The following is a 19,108-nucleotide window of genomic DNA, read 5'->3' as shown; positions in this document are numbered from 1 at the left end:
CATTTAATATCACCTAATTTTCCAACAATTCTCAAACGATTCATTCAAAGCAGTTCTAAGATTTAGTCTCTCTAAACCCCTCCTTTCTGTGAGCCTACTCTGCTCTGATTGGTCATATCGGCCAGTCTGTTGTGATTGGTCTACCTTGTACAGAGCGTATCGGAAGCGATACACCCATTAGAACCATATTTTGAATGCTGGATAGAAAATATAAACGTTTATTATTTATCATACATACAGGTTGTGATACAGTGGAGCCAGCTGGTCCAAATAAACTGGGTACTGAGCCATCTTTCATGAGCGAGTGTTTTGTGAATCCCGCGTTGAACTCCCCGAGATTAGAGAAGCAGTCATCAGTAAAATGACAGGAACACAAAAAAAGATTGGGTGTTGTACTGCTGTGGTACAGTGGAAAAAAATAATTTTAACCACTGATTCTTTGCAGCCTCATCTTTCAGAAGTGAAAATAAAACAAATTTACTTTCACAGAGTCTTCTCAACATGATGTTAACCACAAAAACAAGCTACAGTGTTTGAGGGCAGGTCAAGTTGTTTGGGGCCAGCCAACATAGAATATAGGCAGGGATTATGCAAATGTGCAACCCCGTGATGTGTAGCTGTCACATAACTGGGATTCGACTGGGATTACTGATGACTCGTTTAGACTGTTCAGAGTCGATTCTTTCTTTTGCGAGACAATGACATTATTTATCATGCACTTTTAGCTTTACAACCTTGCAGATCTTTTACATTCACATACAGCTACATTACATACTGCATGAAAGGCAATATTCGAAATGTCATAATAGGGACACTTAAAATAAAAAAATCACCCCAAAATGAAAATTTGCTGTTAATTTACTCACCCTCAGGCCATTCAAGATATAGATGACTTTTTTCTTCAGTAGAACAGTCAAGAAGATTTTTAGGTGAATCCATGGCCCTTGGTGATTCATAAAAATCGTCAATGGCTACAGTCACTTTGAGAGTCAAAAAAGTATATACAGACAAGATAAAATAATACCAAAAAAATTGCCTTGGTTTCGCTATAGGGTGTTCTACGTATGTGGACAAACAATGCTTAGGGTTAGTGGTTTGTTCAAATCCCCAGCTGTAAGTATGGGCAATAGATGTGATGCTTGCAGTTCATTTAATTACATTTGTACATTTTGCACAGATTTAAAATTTTATGACTAATCTGGAACATCTGCAAACTACATTTATTGTTAAAATGCTTTAATACTTAGTCTCCTGCCCTGCATTAAATACATACCCTTTTAATAAAATTTGACTAATTTAGTTTTAGAGCCCCATCATCAACACACATACACAATCAAATGATTACACTCACCAGGCCTAATCCTCTGTAAAATGGGGCTCAAACATGCCTTGAGACAGATTTTGAAGAAGTTTGCTTGTGTACATTTGTGTTTTGAGTGAGTTATTTTTAATATTCATGTACTTTTTAATAAATGTATATTGCCTCAAAAATAATTGATAGTTGTGTTGTATTTATTTTTGTATTGGATTTCCAGCAAAACTCACTATATTGTGAAACTGTAAAGTTTCCATGATATAAAATAACGTCTCAGGTTACGTATGTAACCCTGGTTCCTCGAGGGAACGAGACGCTGCATCGGAAAACGCTAGGGCAACGCCTTCTGTGACCACGCTCTGAATCACATGTGAAATCAGTCCAATAGCTGAGCGGGACGTCACGGGCGGGTGACGTCATGACCAGGAAGCTATAAAAGCACGTGCGGCAGAGCCAGCGTCAGCTTCTAGGAATGAAGCAAGCACTGGCAGGTACGCCGGAAGTATGGCACCGAGACGCAGCATCTCGTTCCCTCGAGGAACCAGGGTTACATACGTAACCCGAGACATTCCTCTTCAGGAACTCGAGCTGCGTCGGAAAACGCTAGGGGAACGAGAATGCCCACGCCTGTAAATCCCCAACTCTCTTAAGAGAAGATATCGCCAGAAGAAAGTTAGTCTTTATCGTAAGGTGGCGATCAGAAATATCTTCGATAGGTTCAAATGGAGGCTTACAGAGAGCTTCAAGCACCACTGCTAGGTCCCACGTGGGGACACGTGATCGTACGAGAGGCCTCAGCCTCAGCGCACCGTGGAGGAAATGTGTAACCAGGGGGTGTGTTCCCACTGAGATGCCACCGAGAGGGGCGTGGTAGGCTGCAATGGTCGCCACGTAAACCTTCAGGGTGGAGTGGGTTAACCCTGTAGAGAAACGGGCCTGCAGGAACTCCAGTACTGTACCGACTGGGCAGTTAGCTGGGTTGAGCTGGCGGTCTCTACACCAGGAAGTGAAAAGTTTCCACTTCAACGCGTACAGTTTCCTCATGGAGGGAGCTCTGGATTGGAGGATGGTCTCAGCAACCTCAGTTGAGAGACCAGAAGCTACTAGTTGTGCCCCCTCAGGGGCCACACCCATAACTTCCACAGCTCTGGGCGGGGGTGATAAATTGTGCCCTCCGCCTGTGAGAGGAGGTCCCTCCTGACTGGAATCTCCCACGGAGAGCTATCGAGAAGGGAAATCAGATCCGAGAACCATACTCGGCCCGGCCAGAACGGCCAGCATCTCTAGACAATTGATATGCCACGTTAGATGGCGACCACTCCACAGACCGCGGGAGACAAACGTGCCTGCATCGTGGTCGAATCCCACACCATGCCCAGATAAGTGGTCCTCTGTAATGGAGAAAGCACACTCTTCTTGGCGTTTAGTCTTAACCCCAGCTCTCTCATGTGAGCGAGAATGACATCTCGATGTCAAACTGGTACCTGGTCTGAACGAGCTAAAATCAACCAATCGTCGATGTAGTTGATTATGCGGATGCCCTGGAGTCGCAATGGAGCCAGGGCAGCATCCACACACTTCGTGAAAGTACGGGGTGAGAGTGCAAGGCCAAAAGGAAGAACACGATATTGGTATGCTTTGCCCCCAAAAACGAACCTCAGGAACTTCCTGTGATGAGGAAGGATGAGAAATGGAAATATGTGTCTTTCAGATCGATTGTGACAAACCAGTCCTCGGACCTGACTCTGGTGTGCCCAGAATGGCTGCTCTGGGGACCTCCGCAGAGGCCGCGAGCCTCTCAGGCGGTACGTTGCCGGGCGGTAGCTGACAGATATGCTCGCTGAAGACCGCTGCGCCCTGGAACACCGGCAGGGTTGGAAGAACGATCTCCCGAGGGCACTGGGGGGAGACGGGCACCGTGTAATGTGGTGTGAACCTCTCTGCCCCAGAAGGGCCTGCCCTTGCTAGTCCTACACTCAAATAGTCAGGACCTTTTGGTCGAGGACCTCTTAGCCTGAAGGACGGTCCGCAGATCCGGCTTAGGCTTCGAGGCCCCCAACCCAGAGCGCTGCTTCTACCTCCGGTCCCGACGCGGGGGAACACGGGCGGCAACGCTCTGTTTTTGCGTCTCCCTATGTGAGGAGCTGGTACGCGGTGGGGACTGCTGCCGCCCAGCAGCCCCCGGAGCTGAAATACGGCAAGGGAAGAACCGCTGAAATGCCGCCGCTTGTTTACGAGTCTTCTGGTCCCTGTCGACGACTGAATTGACAGCGTCACCGAACAGGCCAGAAGGCGTAAGCGGGGCGTCGAGGAGGAAGACCCTGTCGTTATCTTTCATATCAGACAGGGTCAACCACAAATGGCTCTCTGCTGCCACCATAGCTGCCATGGACCGCCCAATGGCGCGGGCGGTCTCTTTGGTGGCACGGAGAGAGAGATCAGCGGTTCTCCTTAACTCTGCAATATTTTCAGAGCTAAGCTCCTCGCCCTCATCCAGCTCTTTAAGCAGGTTGGCCTGGTACGCCTGTAACACAGACATTGTACCCCTTGCCCACCAGCGCTGATGTTGTACACAGTGGCTTGGAGGGTAGTGCCGGAGCCTTTAAAGACGATGCCATGCCTGGGGACAGATAGCTAGCTAGGGTCTGTTCAACCCAGGGCATCGCCTTATAGCCACGCTCAGTCAGCCCTTCTACATTACCATAATAATCTGAGGCAGGGATGAAGAGGCGGGCCGAAAAATGCAGGCTCAGCCGTCACTCCGGGAGGAAGTAGCCGCAGAACGGGCTTCCGAACCCAGAGATCGGGCACTGGATCTGGTGAGTGAGGAAGGAGATAGGGACTCGCCCGTCCCCATTCCCTCCACCAGATCCAACTGCGAACCCCACGAATGCAGCCGCCACTCCGACTTGACGGAAGCGGGGCCAGCACCGCGAGGAATGCTGGGGAAGGCTCCCTCCTCAAAGGCCGCCACTCCGACTCGACGGAAGCGGGGCCAGCACCGCGAGGAATGCTGGGGAAGGCTCCCTCCTCAAAGAGTGTACGCAGTGGGAGGCACTCGCAATGCGGGCAGCCGGCCCCCTCAAGAGCCGACTCCATGCACAGGCTGTGTGTATCCCCATAGCTAGGGTCTGTTCAACCCAGGGCATCGCCTTATAGCCACGCTCAGTCAGCCCTTCTACATTACCATAATAATCTGAGGCAGGGATGAAGAGGCGGGCCGAAAAATGCAGGCTCCGGCATGGAGGTGGCGGCTTCGCGCGCAGGAAGCGTTCATCCAACCTGCTTCGCTGCGGCTCGGCCTGCTTCTCGGCGGCCCAATCGATTTTTTATTTGGCCATGGCATGAGTAAGCACCTCCACTAGCTCCTCATATTGGGGCGATTGAGGGGGCGAAACCTCTTCAACGTCCTCCACGTCAACCTCCTCGGAGGAAGACAGGAGGAGCTTCGAGCCGTCACTCCGGGAGGAAGTAGCCGCAGAACGGGCTTCCGAAACCAGAGATCGGGCACTGGATCTGGTGAGTGAGGAAGGAGATAGGGACTCGCCCGTCCCCATTCCCTCCACCAGATCCAACTGCGAACCCCACGAATGCAGCCGCCACTCCGACTTGACGGAAGCGGGGCCAGCACCGCGAGGAATGCTGGGGAAGGCTCCCTCCTCAAAGAGTGTACGCAGTGGGAGGCACTCGCAATGCGGGCAGCCGGCCCCCTCAAGAGCCGACTCCATGCACAGGCTGTGTGTATCCCCACTCATGATGTAGCGTGGGCAGGGAGGAACACACAACCTATAACGTGGCTTGCACTCCTTTACATGCTTTGTCTTAGTGTGAGCTTTAGACATAGCTGCTTATAGACTTTTCTCTCACAATAAACAGACAACAATAAATATGACTGACACATATAGAGCGCTTCGCTGAATGACAGAAAGCTGACACTGGCTCCGCCGTATGTGCTTTTATAGCTTCCTCGTCATGACGTCACCCGCCCATGACGTCCCGTTCAGCTATTGGACTGATTTCACATGTGATTCAGAGCATGGTCGCAGAAGGCGTTCCCCTAGCGTTTTCCGACGCAGCTCGAGTTCCTGAAGAGGAACTTTTAAGATTTTGATTATACCACCAACTCCTATTGTTGGCTATCACTTTTTTTGGACAACCTGTTGTCAAGCTATTAATTTTAATCAGATGAACACTTTATTTGTTTGCTTTGCATACAATAGTTGTGTTGCATAAATTGCCAGGGGCACTTGAGGGGCAGTCAGTGTGTTTGAAATGTGAAAACATATTGCATTTTACTCAAAAACACTATTTAAACTTTAAAGTGATAAAACCTCAACTGTTCAAACTTGGATCTAATGTTGTGTTTATGCATTTTAAAATGATGAATTTCTTCCTGTGCTGTCAGAAACATAACTTTCATCTTTTCAAAAGCCCTTGGGCTGCCTATGAGTTCAGGATCCTTTGAAATATATAATTTTATTCTGAATCAGATTACAGCGCTCTTGATCAATTCATGCATGCATTTCTCATTTAAAACGGAATCATCCTGTTGAAAGTTACTATTTAATTCTTTCAAGCATACCTTGGCTATCCTTCTGAATTGTAACATTTGCTTTGGATTGTTAAATAACGACCAGGTGTGTTTTTCAAGGTCATTGATTTTAATACTTGCTTAAGTTTCATTTACACAGCTGTTAATTCACTGACCCTATTGACCAAATCCACATTTATGTCGCCTCTATTCAAAAAGTAATTATCCATGTCAACAGCAGTAAGTCTTGCTCTAGCAATCTGTTCCCATTTAAGTCTTTGCGTACACATAACCTATTAACCATCCAGTGTCAAGTCACATACGTTAACAAAAACACAATTAGGAGGACCATTAACCTACCATAGTAAGTAATTAGCCAACACACTTTCATCCCCAACTCCTCTTGCTATCTTGCTTTTTGTTCATCTTTTCTGCCATGTGGATTTATCATTCAGAGTGTTAATAAAATGTTTTAATTATTATTTATATTATATTAATAATAGTAAATAATAGTAAATTATTTATGACGAAATGAATGAATGAATTAATTAATAAATAATACTAATAATACATAAATATTTTTTATTTACTTAAATTGATCACAAATAATTTAATGTATCATTATTTACTGGAAAGACTCCGCAAATACTGAATGGACATTGAATGTCAAGGCACATTGCCTAGGGCTGTGCTGACTTCTCGGCTTTACATTAGGTGGTACCTAAAAAATTGCTCAGATAGTAGAAAAATTCAGTATTAAATAACTTTTGTCAAGAGACAAAATGTTAGTTTGGGGTAAACTTAATTCAGGGGTAGCCAATACTGCTACAACGGCCTTGTCCCAAATGGCACCCTAAACCCTTGCGATCTTCCTCTGAGTTCACATTTTCATAATGTAATACCGCTTTGACTACTGGGCTCAGTAGACGTGTGTATCAAGGGCTCATATCGGTCGCAAAGGGGGTGCTCGTGAGCACACTTCTGAAAGCTTAAATGACGAATGGGACACCCTATGGTCTTGTGAACTTAACATACACTCACATATGGTGGCCATTGTAAGTCTGGGAGACAACAAGTACATGAAGTCTGCCATTTTGGACAGGGCCAATTCTGCAGAGTTCAGCTCCAGCCCTAATCAAACACACCTGAACCAGCTAATCACAGTGTTCAGGATTATTTGAAAATAATCAACAGGTGTATTGAAGTAGAGCTGGAACTGATATCTTCTGGAAGGTAACTAACTATCCAGGAGCAGGGTTGCCTACTTCTGCCTCAATTTTAATTAAAATAATTTATTATGCATTTATTGTAATAATCATCCATATTAATATATTGGCAGCCATAAATTCATCATTTGTTTTCTGTACCCCTAACATTATACAAACCAACATGAATGGGATATTACTGAAGTATATTGAGGTAGTTTTCTTCAAGTGTTGGGGAAGGTTACTTCCCAAGCTACAAACTCATAATTTAAACATTGGATTATGTAATGTAGTTGTTATAGACCAGATGGCTGGAAATGAGTCCTGTTTGTTCGCATTCTCATTCATATCAATAGTTGCTCATTTGGCATAGTAAGTAACATTCATGCTGCAATTGAGTTCTTGTTTTCTTTGAGCCAATGTCATCTGACTAATTGTGTATAGGAAGATTTTGACAACATGGCTTTTGAATGCCACCAAATAGGATGATTCCTCATTTCGTAACACCAACTGTCAAAAATGGTAAAGAAAGCAAGATGGTCTGGGGGTTTTGTTGGATCCAGTGTCAGCAACTTGCACAGAGTGAGTGGCACTGTTAACCAAAAAGACATGCACCGCATTTTGCAGTGCCATTGAATACTTTCTGGCATAGTTAATCCAGAGTTCATCCTACAACAAAATAATGACCCAAAACATACCTCAAGGCTATGGCAGGACTGTCTCAGAAGATTTGAAAACCTCAAATCATGAAATGGACAGTAGAGTCTTCAGACTTAAACCTCATGGAGCTGGATGAACTGGATAGAAGGGTGAAAGCAAAGCAACCTAAAAATGCAACACATTTGACATCTGCAACAGTGAGAGTCAGTTTGACCCAACCAATAATTTGGATTAGATTTTGTTAAACAATGATCACTTGATTTCATGTATGTATTTATGGCATATTTTTATAAAAACTATTTTTGCAAACCAATTTCCCATTTGGGATAATAAACCGGCACTGAACTGAAGAACTAAACTCGTATATATTAACAAGAGATATTAAAAATGGCACTTTTTGGACAATATGGCCTCTAGTCTAGTAGGTAGATGGCTTCATTCCCTCATGACCTCCTGCCGCTGTGTCTTCGAGTTGACGCTAAATCTAGTAGTACTTCTCCAAGAGGGACCAAAATGAATCACTTTGAATTACTCTTCAAGTAATTGCGGAGAAGAGATAAAAGGTTGAAATAGACGTTGAAGGAGAAAGAGAGATGATCTGGCTAAGCAAATGGGATTTCTGCCCCCTACATGTCCAAAGACTGTAGAGCTAAAATAACAGCATAACTTTTATTAACTATATGACATCCATATGATATCCATAAGTCATATTGAGTAATACTACTTACCCTCTTTGTGCCAAATCCTCTTTTATTTGCTATGATGGACTGGAGGACCAGCAGCATTGAGGGTAAAAAAAAGGAAGCGGAGGCTTTGGTGTGGTGGAGGATGCGGGGGTGTTTATGAACGTGTCATTTATGATGGCACCCTCATGTCTGGAGATTAAAGCAGTAAGTAGTCTGAGTGGCAGACACTTTGTGTTTTGTATTAGGAAGAGGAAGGAGAGATGTGAGGTGGCTTTTGAATTGATATGGTCGACTGTCCTTTGTGACAGTGCAGTCTGGTCTGGTGTCCTTCTTAGTGTGGTTTCGAGGTTGGGGTGGCATGGGTAACATGCCACTTTCATAATAACTGTCTTTTCATCTCTTTCTCTGCTTGTCGTCATGTACCATTTTGGGCTGTAGGGCCTTAAGTTGTAACTTTTGTCCTGAGAGTGGATGCTCATTCACAAGAAAATAGTTCAAGCTCTGAATATGACAATAATACTTGGAGAAAGCTAACTATCATCTACATTTAATTGGCTGTCAATGGAAAAAGATGCTTTTTGCACCTATAATGGTGAAATTATGTCTACAATGGGGGGCTATCTGGACCATGCTAACCAGCCAAACTCTGACTCCTTGAGTACTGTTTTACTTATCATGTAGTAGTTTGGATCAATGTTGTGGTTGCGGTTGAGCTCATCTGAGACCTGAGTTGAGTCCATGACAAGATCAAGACCGTGAAAATATGATCTTGGACTCAGACACGAGACCTCACCAAAGGTGAAAATCCAAGCTTGTGTTTGAATATTTGAGTTATTTATCTCAAATGAACTAGAAATTTTTCCTTTAAAAAAGTTAATTTTTGGGGCATGACTCTGTGGATTAGGAAAAGGACATGACATTACAGATATTTTATTTTATTTTATTTTTTATATAAGAGACATTTCTAGTATGATGTCAAACACAGCCATTAAGCAATCAATAATCAAAATAATTATAGAGTGAACACACAGTTCTTGTTTTATGAATACCTATATTTACCCACTGTAAAACTATAAACTTCTCTTTAAACAACATTATTTTATAATGCAAATTGCTCTATGACATTGACAATTAACTGGCAAAGTTTTAACTGGCAAAGAATGTTTTATGTTTTGTAAAAATGACCTGTTGTAATAGACAGCTAGTTCATAGACAATAAGGAGCAAGCAGTTTATAATGGTAATGCTTATAAGCTTATTAAAGCTTATAAGTTTTTGTATGTACAGGTACTGAATATTATTTGCAAATTTGAGGTGTAGACTGAGTATGTGTGTTAGATAAATAAGTGTATGAGTGAATAAATAGTGTGTGTTCCACAGTTATTGTTAAGAGTTCATGAGATGGATGGCCTGAGGGAAGAAACTGTTCCTGTGTCTGGTCATTCTGGTGCTCAGTGCTCTGTAGCGTCGACCAGATGGCAACAGTTCAAAGAGGGAGTGTGCTGGATGTGAGGGGTCCAGAGTGATTTTGCCAGTCCTTTTGCTCACTCTGGATAAGTAAAGTTCTTGGAGAGAAGGGAGGGTTGTAGCAATGATTCGCTCAGCAGTCTGGACTACCCTCTGTAGTCTTCTGAGGTCAGATTTGGTAGCTGAGCTGAACCAGACAGTTATTGAAGTGCAGAGGATGGATTCAATGATAGCAGAGTAGAACTGTTTCAGCAGCTCCTGTGGCAGGTTGAACTTCCTCAGCTGGCGAAGGCAATACAACCTCTGCTGGGACTTTTTCAGTCAATGTGAGTGTTCCACTTCAGGTCCTGAGAGATTGTGGTGCCCAGGAACCTGAATGACTCCACTGCAGTCACAGTGCTGTCCATGATGGTGAGTGGGGGGAGTGCAGGGGGGTTTCTCCTGAAGTCCACGGTCATCTCCACAGTTTTGAGCGTGTTGAGCTCCAGGTTGTTGAGACTGCACCAGACAGCCAACTGCTCGACCTCCTGTCTGTAAGCAGACTCATCACCGTCCTGAATGAGGCCGATGAGTGTGGTGTCGTCTGCAAACTTCAGGAGCTTGACAGAGGGGTCTTTAGACGTGCAGTCGTTGGTGTAGAGGGAGAAGAGCAGTGGGGAGAGAACACAACCCTGAGGAGCTCCAGTGCTGTTATACGGGTGCTGGATGTGTATTTTCCCAGCCTCACTAGCTGCTGCCTGTCTGTCAGGAAGCTGTTGATCCATTGACAGACGGAGGTGGGCACAGAGAGCTGAGATAGTTTGGGCAGGAGGAGGTTTGGGATGATAGTGTTAAAGACCGAGCTGAAGTCCACGAACAGGATCCTCACATAAGTCCCTGGTCTGTCTAGATGTTGCAGAACATAATGCAGTCCCATGTTAACTGCATCGTCCACAGACCTGTTTGATCTGTAGGCAAACTGAAGAGGATCCAGCAAGGGTCCAGTGATGTCCTTCAGGTGGGCCAGCACCAGTTTTTCAAAAGACTTCATGACCACAGACGTTAGAGCCACAGGTCTGTAGTTATTAAGTCCCGTAATTTTAGTTTCTTTGGGACGGGGATGATGGTGGAGCGTTTGAAGCATGAAGGGACTGTTTGTCCGTTTTGTTGGGTAGAGAGCAGAGATTTGCCAGATGGATGCTTGGCAATGGCGTTCTGAATCTGCGCTGCCTGAGCTTCACGAGCGTGCCGGCTCACTTCCCCCGTCTGCGCATCCTGAAGCGAGTGATCAGCGCCGCAGCTCTCCCGACAGCAATGTCCAGCAAAACATCAGAATAATCAAAAACCGGTGAAATATTGGTTGGTGTGTACTTCCGAATGTCCAGCAATTCGTCTCTGGTGAAACTGATTGCAGGGATATAACTAAAGACAGGACAGACTAACAAAAACTTAAAAACAACTGCGGAGCACGCCACGGAGGCAGCCATCAGCATCGGCACCATCTTACATCTTACATCTTACAAAAAAATATATGTGGCCTTACGGCGCGAGCTTAGCTATGCTGCTCTGTGATTTGCCACAAATAGATGACTTCATTTTACACTCCATTACACAGTAAACAGGACAGTCAACTGTGACAGTGCGAAGACAGATGCACTAGTATCCTTCTGTGTAAAGCTGTTCTAGGTCAGCTTCTAGCCTATTTGTGTCATAGTAGCACACCACTAAGTATAATCTGCAACAAGATTATATACATTGTATTCAATTCACTAAAACTGAATATGATCATTTTGCTCCGGGTGTGTGTTCATTACTCACTGCTGTGTGTGTACACTTGGATAGGTTAAACGCAGAACACAATTTCCGAGTATGGGCACCATGCTACACGTCACGTTACTACAATTTATTATTATTTTTATTATTGTATATGGAGCTGGTTATGTGAAACAAACATGAAAATGTATTAGTTTACAAATCATGCTCTACGGTAAAAGTGTTTTGAGGTCTTGTGCAAGGAATCATAAAGGAATAAAAGTTGTTAATGTTTTACAGCCACTAGTGTTCATTTCAAAGGTATGTGTTTGTGGCCATGCAAATATGCAGGTAGCTGCATACCCTTTAGCACCTTGACAATATATCACACATTTTCCATGTCTGACAGTATTTTTACACTATTTTCTTGTTGAGGATTGAGGTATTGGCAAAAGTTCTGGTAGTTCAGTCCTTCACTACTTTTGTAATGACCCACTTTCATTCTACTTATGACGCTTTTCCACTGTTCGGTTCGGTACGGCACAACTATAATGATCAGTCTATAATCCCACCGACTTTGACGTGGTACTATACTGCAGTGGAAAAGTAAACTAAAATAAAGCAAAATAAAGCGAGCTGAGATGAGCCGAGTCGTGCCGAGCCGAGTCGTACCACACAGTGGAAAAGCGCCATTAATAACAAGCAAGATCTAACTTGGAAAACAATGCTTATTCTGTAGCCTGACCATTTCCCTATGCCTTTTCTTACAGGAACCAGACAGTTCTACACCAGTTTTGCTGTCCTGCTCCAGACGCCCCTGAGTCTGACTCTCAGGCCTGTGTACCCAGGTAGGGGGGGGTTTGTTGGTGCCTTCTGACCAAAAACTCCATTGCCACAGTAAAGACTGTTTCTGATGGTGCTAGGCAACACAACTGCCCTAGTTATACCCGTCTTGAAGTGGTTGTGAGTCTTTTCATGCCTTGTCTCCCCACAGTAAATTCAGTCTTCATTATCACAGAAAGCTGTGACCTTGACAGAGCAAAAACTGATATGATTTCCCTTTAAATCAGGCGAAAAGAAAAATGTGTATCTAATGTTTAACTGCCATGTTTGTCGGTAGGCATAAGTTCCGCTCAGCTGACTTAGCTAGAGGCTCAAAAAACCTTGGTCAGAGTAATTCCCTATTCTGTTAGCACAACCATGTTTACCCAAGTATCACAATAAGTATCTTGCTCTGTGCTCAAAAAATGCCCAAATCAATCAACTAGAGATCCCAATCTCTGACCTTTTTAGTCACTTGAAATGTTTTCAAAAAGGCTACAAAATTAAGAGCAACACACAAAAACAACTGCAAGATGATCTTGCATTGGAACTAATTATACAAATATACAAAAGTAAGTTGCTGTAATTTGTAAGTTTCCAAAGACAAGGAATCTTTTTTGTTCACACTAAACAAAAGTGCGGTATAAAGCAGCCCATAACGGCCAATATTTTTTGATGTTGCTTTTATGTAAACACATCTGCCAACGGATAATGTAAATGTTAAAAGTCCCCATGAAATTAAATAAAAAAAACACGTAGTGCACTATATAGGGGACAGGGAACGATTCAAACAGTGCAAATATGCTTTCCATTGAGGAAAAAAAGAAGTCTGGTTTCGAGCTGTGTCATGCTAACCACCACACCGCACACACACTCTGCTCCGGTCCAGAGACACGATAGCAAGGAGCGGATCACATGCGCGAGTCGGCGCAGACCACAAAATGTATCGGAGCTATTTGAATTCTACACAGAATGCTATATTTTATAGCAATATGGATGAGATTGTGGCTGGCATACCCTGTCAAAAGTGGCTTTACGGAGCTCAACGGCTCTGAACGGCTATAGCTCAAGCTGTGATATAAACAAACGCTATTAGCTATTTTAAAAAGGGGCGGGGCTGCTTGATATGTCCCGCCCTGTCTTCCTGTTTCAGTTAAAATGACGTCAAGACATAGAGTAACGCTGCGTGTTTCTAAGCATTTCAGGAGACCTTTAAGTTAACCAGTGAGGCGACAGTGGGCAAAAAACAGACGGTTTTTGACAAACCGTCTTGTCACTCATAGCTATTTGCATATATTTAGAACAAAAACAAGTATAAAATAAGTGTAGACACAGTTATGGTGTGTCGCATGAACCTTTATGTATTCAGCATTGATTGAAGAATTAAAACCATTGCCAGATTAATCATTATTTGCCTATTTACGTATCAGCTGATTATATAGCACATCAGGGCCCGTATTCACAAAACATCTTAAGGCTAAAAGTAGCTCATAACTCACCGATTTAGGAGAAAATCTTAAAAATAATGGGCATGTCAATACTAAATTTAGGACTCCTAAATTTTTGCTCTAAGAGTTTTTCACAAAGCGTTTTAGCACTAAAACTATCTCCTAAATTTGTGAAATGTTAGGAGTAGTGAAGACGACTCCTAAGTCACTAAGACCAAACCACAAACTATCCTCCGTGCTGAAGAAAAAAAACAATACAAACCATCACAGAAATTCTAATGGTTTCCACTACAAATACCATTACAAACATTAAAAACCATCAACTTTTAACCATTAAAACCAATAAATAATGTTTTCCTGTAGTGTGTTTTGGGACATAATCCATTAGGATTTAGTGGTTTTAACAAGCAACCTATAGAAGGTGACCAATTACCAGTAGAAACTAATACAGGGTCCATTACGGTTTCCATTAAAACCAATACAATTCCCATGATAACTAGTAAAAATATTACAAATTCTGTGATGGTTTGTATTGTTTTTTCAGAAGGGATAAAATAGCTGTTGCTGGCAATCTGCCTCGGAACATAAACATTTTAGAAACACTCTGCATTTATTTGCATACGTTTCCCACGCATCTTTTTTTTTTCGTTTTGAAGGATATCCCAACTCCCAATTTTCCTCTGATTATATCCTTGTTTTCAGTAACATGTTGGGCAAGAAGTAACAGCTGTTCTTGCCTCCAGTTTGGTTTTCTTTTACGTTTGCATGTCTTACTATCAGCCATGATTATTCTACTCTGTTAATTAAAAGGCTGTTTATATGCATATCCGCTAAATGTTTACGAGAAGCACACGTCAATTAGCTAAACATATACTTGTTTAATTAGTGACACTTTAAACTATTTTATTTTTTTGAATGTGGCAAAATAATATCACGCTCTACAATATTTCTATGAATAAATCTCTGACAGAGACTATCAGCCAATCACTGTGTGCATAGTTACAAGTTTTTGTGATTTTAAAATGTAAGACAGTACCCAGATTTGAAGACTACAGTAAGATTTAACTTCTACTGTTAATAAGATGTTGGTAGGCTACTATAGATAGATAGCCTAAATGTCCTAATTCAGATGGGCTACCTGTTTTACAAAAATGTAAATAGGAAAAATATGCAATATGATAATAATTAAAGACAAAATGTGTTTTACTGAGAAAAAACAAGATTTGGTTTTTAAAAAGCCTTTTTCCAAAATGTACCATCTGGAAAAAGGGGGGTTGTCTTATATTTGGGCCAATACAGGAAATAACAACTTGGCATTTAACAGCATCTTCAAACATGACTCATTCAGAATTTAGAGTCAGAGCTGTTTGTTTAATTATATGTTGGACTTGATTAAAATGATTATATTTATGATACAACATGCATTGCTGGGCAGACAATTTTTTTAATTTTTTAATTAATTAATTAATTTTTTAGAATTTAATTGAATTATCTTTATTGATAATTCGACAGTGAGGTCTCGTTACTTAATGCATTAACTAACAATGTGCAGTACATTTATTACAGTATTTATTAATTTTTGTTACTGTTTAATAAAATAATTAAAAAAAATTGTTCATTGTTAGTTCAAGTCCATTAAATTATGTTAGCAGATAAACGTTTGATTTTAATGATGTATTAGTGAATGTTGATGTTAACAATAACTTTTTTATTTTACTAATAATACTAATAAAAAGCTAAGATTAATTAATGCTTTACAAGTTTTTTTTTTCATTTATCATGTTAACTATTGTCATTAACTAATGATAACTAATGTAACCGTATTACTATTAATAGACCATATTAAACAGTTACTCGTCTGTTTAACCATGAACTACCAAAACATCACTACCACACCAGCTCTTGGTTGTGTTTCAATTGCCAATTTTAAATAGAACATAACATAGAAGAAGTCAAAACAAGAAAATGTTGTTGAAATGGGAGGCTGTGTCAGCCTATTTTAAAATAATTTAACAAAAATAATAAAAAAATAAAAAGGTAGCTAAACCCGATTACTAAATCTTAATTCTGTAATAATTCAAAATAAAGAGACGGTTCCTGCAGAAAGATTGCTGAATGTCCAATAAAACCGAATTCAAGGACATCTCGGGTACAGAGAAGCAAACCACTTCAGACAGGGCAGTGACGGCAGTACTTGAGTTGCTGGTTGTTTGCTTTGAGAGAAAATGAGTTCTCGTTTTCTGTTGTCTGTCACTTTTGACTGTTTGTCAATGAGTCTGTATTCACGTTTCTCTCCTCATCACATCGCTGTGCTCAGAAGCACCAAATCATTCATGCCATCTTCTGCACACTCATAAGTCACCATTTCATCACATGTGTTATAACGTTGTATTTACTATGTAATAACAGCACTATTGTATGATATAAAACAGAATAACCTTTTTAAGGATTCTCTCATTAGACTTCAAGTGTGATTAGACAGACAGACAGACAGTCAGATAGATAGATAGATAGATAGATACATAGATAGATAGGTAGATAGATAGATGGAGACTATCTGGTCAGCTGATTATCATTTGAAAAAAAAGGATATTGTTAAGTTTAAACAATCCAAAATATTATGAAATATTATATCAAGTTTGGAGTAGGAGTAGTAGCTAGGAATTTTGACAAAAACCATTAACTCAAGCTTTTACAATATCAGCATATTGGCATAAAAAACATCTCTGATCTCCAGTTAAGTCATTTTACAATCTTAAAAAAAGATTATGTTTTATCATTCATAGTCAGCTTTGAGGGGAAACTAGCTATGGTGTCGCTGCATGTTAATGGCGTAAAGTAGCAGCTTCTTGTTATGTTTGTGTGTCTACTTTCCTTGCAGTCTTTATATAGTCATTTACAACACACTCTAGCAAATAATCACCAACAAGTGCACATTTATTTAACATGAAGAAGAAAGAAATGTCTAATTAAAGCGAATTCAGGGTTTGCTTGGTGGGGAAGTTTTGCGTCATATGTTAATCATAACGAAATCATGCAAATGTCTTAAAGTCCTAATTATAGTATATTTTCTCCTTACATTTTATTTTCCATTCACTGCAGTTTTTACTAGGCATGAATATTATAACCAGTGTTGCCAAGTCTGCAGTTTTCCACATAATTATATATATACTCTAAAACAACTGTAAATAAAGGACAAATCACAAGTGTTACATGTCAGGAAACCTTTTTTATATTTCATATTTATATATTTTGTATTGTATTGTATTATTAAATACATTTATTTTTATTTATTTATTTATTTCCACTTTAGAGATAGTGTTCAGATAATGTTCTTTCCACCGCTGCAGCTGAGATACTGTCTGCAGCTGTTTTTTTTTTGTTTTTTTTTGGTGTGGGTTTGCTGTGAGAGGCATTGTTTGTTTAATATCTGTCAAGACCAGGAAGAAGCGAATAACAGATAGGAAACTTGCTTTAAGAAAACACACCATGACAAGCAGCAGCTGCGGCCCTCCTATAAAAACACACAGTGAAGCCATTATGGCATACAAGGGGACAAGAGTAGCATGTGAGGTCTTTTATTTAGGGTCACTTGCAGCTTTTGTCTATATTAGGACAAATGAAATCACGGCTATTGATAGAATGTATACTTTTGGAGTAAGGCATTAAAAGTATCTACTAGATCTATAAATATAAATGTTATCATCACAGCAAAATCTCACATAATTAATTTTTTTGGAAAAGAGGGTGGGTGGATGTTAACACCATTTGACACTTTGGTTTATTAATACCCATACTTGCAAACAGAGCACACATTAAGCCCAATCAGGCCTTGACCTAAAACAATGTGATCTCATTACCAGACCCAGAAGGAATCTGCAGATTTTATTCTAGACGAAGAGATGTAAACATGGTCAAATGTGTTAAACAGAACCATATAGTAGTATTCTCTTATTGGTAGTTACGTCTAAACAGAAACCAATTTAAACATGAATAACAGCATTTCAATAAATATTTTACCACAAAAATGAATATTCTCCACAGAGACTCATTTACACTTCCAGTTGTGTGCTAGAACAGTGAATCTCAACCCTTTGGCGTACCGGACCCCAGTCCAATTCAGAATCATCCTCAAGGACCCCCAGAACAAAATTGACTCATCTATGTATCTTTTGTGTCTTTGTGAGGACCAAATGCAGTCAAGTATAATTCAAGTTAGTTGACTTATTAGTATTTGGCCATATCATCAGCTATATTGGATTTTTCTTTCATGGGAACATGTCATGTCAAAATATACAAAAAGTATACAAAAATTCATACTTTATACGGACCCCCTGGCCTTACGTCAAGGACCACTAGGTTGAGAAACACAGCATGCTAATTAGTTTGCACATTCTAGCATAATAATCCGAGCAACTGAACAGATAATCAGTCTTTCAGCTCTCACTTACGTCAGGTGCAATACAATATAAGTCTATAATATACACTGAACAAAATTATAAATGCAACACTTTTGTTTTTGCCCCCATTTTTCATGAGCTGAACTCAAAGATCTAAGACTTTTTCTATGTACACAAAAGGCCTATTTTTCTCAAATATTGTTCACAAATCTGTCTAAATCTGTGTTAGTGAGCACTTCTCATTTGCCGAGATAATCCATCCACCTCACAGGTGTGGCATATCAAGATGCTGATTAGATAGCATGATTATTGCACAGGTGTGCCTTAGGCTGGCCACAATAAAAGGCCACTCTAAAATGTGGCATTTTGAATGCACAGAGATACCGTGACGAGATCCTGAGGCCCGTTGTTGTGCCATTCATCCACGACCATCACCTCATGTTGCAGCATGATAATGCATGGCCCCATGTTGCAAGGATCTGTACACAATTCCTGGAAGCTGAAAACATCCCAGTTCTTGCATGGCCAGCATACTCACCGGACATGTCACCCATTGAGCATGTTTGGGATGCTCTGGATCGGCGTATACGACAGCGTGTTCCAGTTCCTGCCAATATCCAGCAACTTCGCACAGCCATTGAAGAGGAGTGGACCAACATTCCACAGGCCACAATCAACAACCTGATCAACTCTATGCAAAGGAGATGTGTTGCAGTGCGTGAGGCAAATGGTGGTCACACCAGATACTGACTGGTTTTCGGACCCCCCCCCGGACCCCCCAATACAGTAAAACTGCACATTTTAGAGTGGCCTTTTATTGTGGCCAGCCTAAGGCACACCTGTG

General features: G+C 41.3%; 1 protein-coding gene across 1 annotated transcript in view; it reads left to right on the top strand.

Annotated features, from left to right (window-relative positions):
- LOC107584743 (IQ motif and SEC7 domain-containing protein 3-like) overlaps nt 1–19,108 on the top strand; it is a 176,959-nt gene that overhangs the window by 50,561 nt on the left and 107,290 nt on the right. The window contains exon 3 of the mRNA XM_016271460.1: nt 12,365–12,442. Coding sequence (XP_016126946.1) covers nt 12,365–12,442 — 78 coding nt within the window. The remainder of the gene's footprint in view (nt 1–12,364; nt 12,443–19,108) is intronic.

This window comes from Sinocyclocheilus grahami, unplaced genomic scaffold, assembly GCF_001515645.1.
Source record: "Sinocyclocheilus grahami isolate Dianchi unplaced genomic scaffold, SAMN03320097.WGS_v1.1 scaffold62.1, whole genome shotgun sequence".
Lineage (NCBI taxonomy): Eukaryota > Metazoa > Chordata > Actinopteri > Cypriniformes > Cyprinidae > Sinocyclocheilus > Sinocyclocheilus grahami.
This window is presented reverse-complemented; position numbering and strand designations above follow the sequence as displayed.